The following is a 3,865-nucleotide window of genomic DNA, read 5'->3' as shown; positions in this document are numbered from 1 at the left end:
TTTCCAGAACCACGTGAATACAAAGAGTGTGTCCTCTGATCTGAGAGCAGTTTAACGGAAGCTTTACACGGTAAAGTTTGAGCGTTTCCCGTGGCTTTTTCTTTAATCGCTGCAGGCTAACCAAGGTTGCTTCAGTCCTCATCCCGCCTCTAAATAATCATCATATTCACTTTATTCCATCTGAACTCATTAAAGTGATGAAATCTGGAGCAACGTGTTTTTTTTCTTTCTGAAATGTCCCAGGCAACGCGAAGCTTTCTGGTGAAAAGAAGTTAGCGGTGGAAAAAAGGGCTGATGATGAAAAGGCGGCGAGGGAGGCAGTAAGACGGCCGGGCTTCGCCGAGAGGACGACAGCCGCCGGAGAGTCCAGATGAAACCAAACGCCCCCAATCACTCGCCACATGGTGAGTCCTCCATGTTGTAGTTCTAAGTGGATTCAAAGTATCCCACAATGCACCTTGAGAAGTAGCAGACAACCAGAGCCGCAAAGTACTTTTATTTATTTATTCATTCACTTGGGTCCGTGTATCTTTTGGTCTTTTGATTTTGTTTTTAGAAACAGGTGTTTAAAACCAAAATTATTTGATTTTCATTCTAAAACACCAACATTTAAAGGTATTTTTATTGTTCAAAAAGGGATAAACTAAATTGTAAAAATGTTTTATTAAGTGCTAAGATGACTGTACTCGGTTTTATATTGCATTAAAAAAATAATAAAATCAACAGAAAACAGATTTGTTATATCATATATATATATCGCCACTATTTAATAATTTGTGTACACAATATATACAATCTCATTAAAAGGACTCCAACCTCCGGAGCTGAAAAGTGAAGCCTAAGCAGAAGGTCCTTAAACTGTCATTCTCCCTGCTGGCCACCAGGGGGCAACTCCTCTCTGGTTGTATAGAAGTCTATGAGAAAATGGTCCTACTTCTCTCTGCTGGCCACCAGGGGGCAACTCCTCTCTGGTTGTGTAGAATTCTATGAGAAAATGGTCCTTCTTCTCTCTGCTGGCCACCAGGGGGCGACTCCTCTCTGGTTGTATAGAAGTCTATGAGAAAATGGTCCTTCTTCTCTCTGCTGGCCACCAGGGGGCGACTCCTCTCTGGTTGTATAGAAGTCTATGAGAAAATGGTCCTTCTTCTCTATGCTGGCCACCAGGGGGCGACTCCTCTCTGGTTGTATAGAAGTCTATGAGAAAATGGTTAAGGTCAGCTACTATGATGACTTTAACACTTTAATTATGAAGCTAACTTTGTTAGCAGCTTTTTCATATCCATTCTTCACTCCTCTACAGGCCAAATATGGTCACTTCCTACTGGTTGCAAAACATAAAAAAAACAAAAAACTATGAATTGGTGGCTTCAAAACCTCGTTGTCATGACGGTCATGTGTTGGTTAAGAGTTTATTAAATGTGTCTCACTAAAGGTTACCCAGGGTCCTTTGCACATCTGGAACCAGAAACACCTGCATCCGCACACCTTCCCTCTGTGACGTGGTCGGTCGGCCCCTCTTCAGCAAGGAGCGCGGGCTCCTGACTTCGGACCAGCCGCCGTGCAGCCGATCCGGTCCGGGTCCCAGCCCTCCAGGGAGGGCAGCCCCAGACCTCCACGGCGCCGCCCCCTCCCTCCCTCTCCCCGGCTTCCTCCCCTCCGCACGGCGCCGCACACCAGCGCGCTGACAGCCGCCGGCAGCCTCGCTCCTCCCGCTGCTGGAAGCTTCGTCGGGTTTTGTTGTTGTTCGAGTCAGGACTTTTGTTGTGTTTTTTTGTCGGTGCACGGATGGAGTCGTCCCCGCAGGATTCGGCGAGCGACCCGGGCGGCAAGGGCTCGGAGCCCGGTGCACCGCTCACGGAGACGCCGAGGAGCGTGGAGGCTCCGCGGGGAGGAGAGCACCTGACTCCGGCGAGGAGGAACGGTAGTTTGGGCTCCTCCGGCTGCAGCAAAGGTAAGACGCCGATTTGTAAAAGGCTGGCTGGCTGCGGCGGCAACTTCTCAGCGGGTTTGTGGAGCAGTTCGTCCGGGGGTCTGCCGCGGGGCTCCGGGGGTTTGTGTAGCCGGGGGTGGGCGCTGAAAGCCGGGCGGCGAGAGAGCGGACCGCCGCTGACTGCTGGAGGAGCCGCGTGGCTTCAACTCCTTCCAGGTCGGAAGTTTGTTAGTTGCAGGTGAAGTAGTGTCGGACGGGTCTGCTGGTTCCCTGTTTGTTCTGCAAGAACCTGGTCCACAGTGTGATGATGATTTCATGTTTACGTCATCACGTCTCTGATAGTAAAACATACATATTTGGGATTTTGGGACTTTTGGTCGTATGAAACAAAACACTTTGAGGATTTCACATTCAGCTCTTGGAATTTAGTGTTTTTTCAGAACTTTCTGATATTTAATAGAAAATCAAAAGAATCATTGAAGGAAAATAACAGAAAAATCCAACCACATGTTAAATTTTCACAAAGTGCGTTTACACACCTGTATTTTTATTTTATTTTATGCATAAAATGGCACGTGTGACCAAAAACAAACAAAAAAGTGGAAATGTGGGATTTTGAAGTTGAAACATCTCTAAAATGCGTTTCCTGTTGTTGTTTTAGTGAATGAGTGATGTACGTGACTGCAGTCGCTTCAAAAAGCCTTTCTGGTGTTTCTAGCGATACCTTCTGGTCGTGGATTATCCCTTACATATTATATTCTTTCCCACTGATAATAATCAGCTGAGCTTTTAGAGCTCATTTCCTCCAGTGAGACATCAACATCGTGGGAATGACTGCCTTTTCGTTGTGGGATTATCCTCCTTTATTCCTCAATGTTCACGTAAAAGGTCCAGAGACAGGATCAACGATGAAGGTCGTCTCAGAGGAGGGACCAGGAGGAACCAGGAGGGACCACCTCAGTGTGAGCGGGAAGCCGGACCAGGAGTTGACATTTTGATGGCGTGTTATTTGGGCGACCCGCCACCAGGGGGATTTAAAAAAGCTCAGGAGAAGAAGTTTTTACGTTACGATATTCAGAAACTTAACGAGTTAAAGAGTACAACGAAAGAAACTCAACTCTCGGTTCACCTTCCGATGTTGTTCTGGTTGCTAGGGGTGATCGTATTCATGACGCTTATTTCATACTTCACGCTACCGCCGACGCCGATGTTCCACGCCACGCTCTCTTGGGTTCCTCAGAGTCGGACACTCCAGTGGTTTCAGGATAGTTGGTGAGATTGTGGCACATTGAGGGTCTCCGTTCTGGGACGAGGAGGGGCTTCTGGGTAAAAACGCCGTTGTATGAGAACCAAATCGAGCTGCAACAAACTAGAAGTGCACTCAAATAAACAACGAATAAAAGGGTTAGGAGCCAAACAAATCTCGTTCTTGCTCTTCTCCTGATTGGTCGTGATTTATGTCTTATGTCTTATTGTGTCACTGCTGCACATGGAATAAAGATATTTATTTGTTTAAGTTAAACATTAAAGATAAGGAATGGAGAAAAAGAGTTTGTTTAATAATCATGGAGGATGAAATATGTAAACTATTGATTAGACTGTTGATTTGTGTTTTTTTATTTTATGTGTTTTGTTGCAGTTGGCCAGACGGCCAACTTGACATCTGTCAACCCTTGAAAGGTCAAAGGTCAGATTTTAAAGACAGTGTGAGGAATCTGAGGTTAAAGTTCTGACTCGTCCTGAATGTGTTTGCTTTCTTAAACGGAGTCAGTAATCAATCAAATAGACTGATAGAGTTGATCGCAGTGAATTTCTGTTTCTGGTTAATAATAAATATCATCCCGGTCTAACTTTAGAGATATTGCTGAGATAAAAAAAGTACATTTTTGCAACCTGGCTAATTAAATTAAGATCAGAGTGAAAAAATAACTGTCA

General features: G+C 45.4%; 1 protein-coding gene across 2 annotated transcripts in view; it reads left to right on the top strand.

The window, feature by feature from the left end:
- Window positions 1-1,527: 1,527 nt before the first annotated feature.
- LOC311018702 (nuclear receptor ROR-alpha A-like) overlaps window positions 1,528-3,865 on the top strand; it is a 43,436-nt gene continuing 41,098 nt past the window's right edge. For both annotated transcript variants that reach the window (XM_084017742.1, XM_084017741.1), the window contains exon 1: window positions 1,528-1,951. In XM_084017742.1, coding sequence (XP_083873868.1) covers window positions 1,786-1,951 — 166 coding nt within the window. In that variant the 5' untranslated portion in view covers window positions 1,528-1,785. The remainder of the gene's footprint in view (window positions 1,952-3,865) is intronic.

The sequence above is a fragment of the Eutrigla gurnardus genome, assembly GCF_963514095.1.
Source record: "Eutrigla gurnardus genome assembly, chromosome: 1".
Classification (NCBI taxonomy): domain Eukaryota; kingdom Metazoa; phylum Chordata; class Actinopteri; order Perciformes; family Triglidae; genus Eutrigla; species Eutrigla gurnardus.
This window is presented reverse-complemented; position numbering and strand designations above follow the sequence as displayed.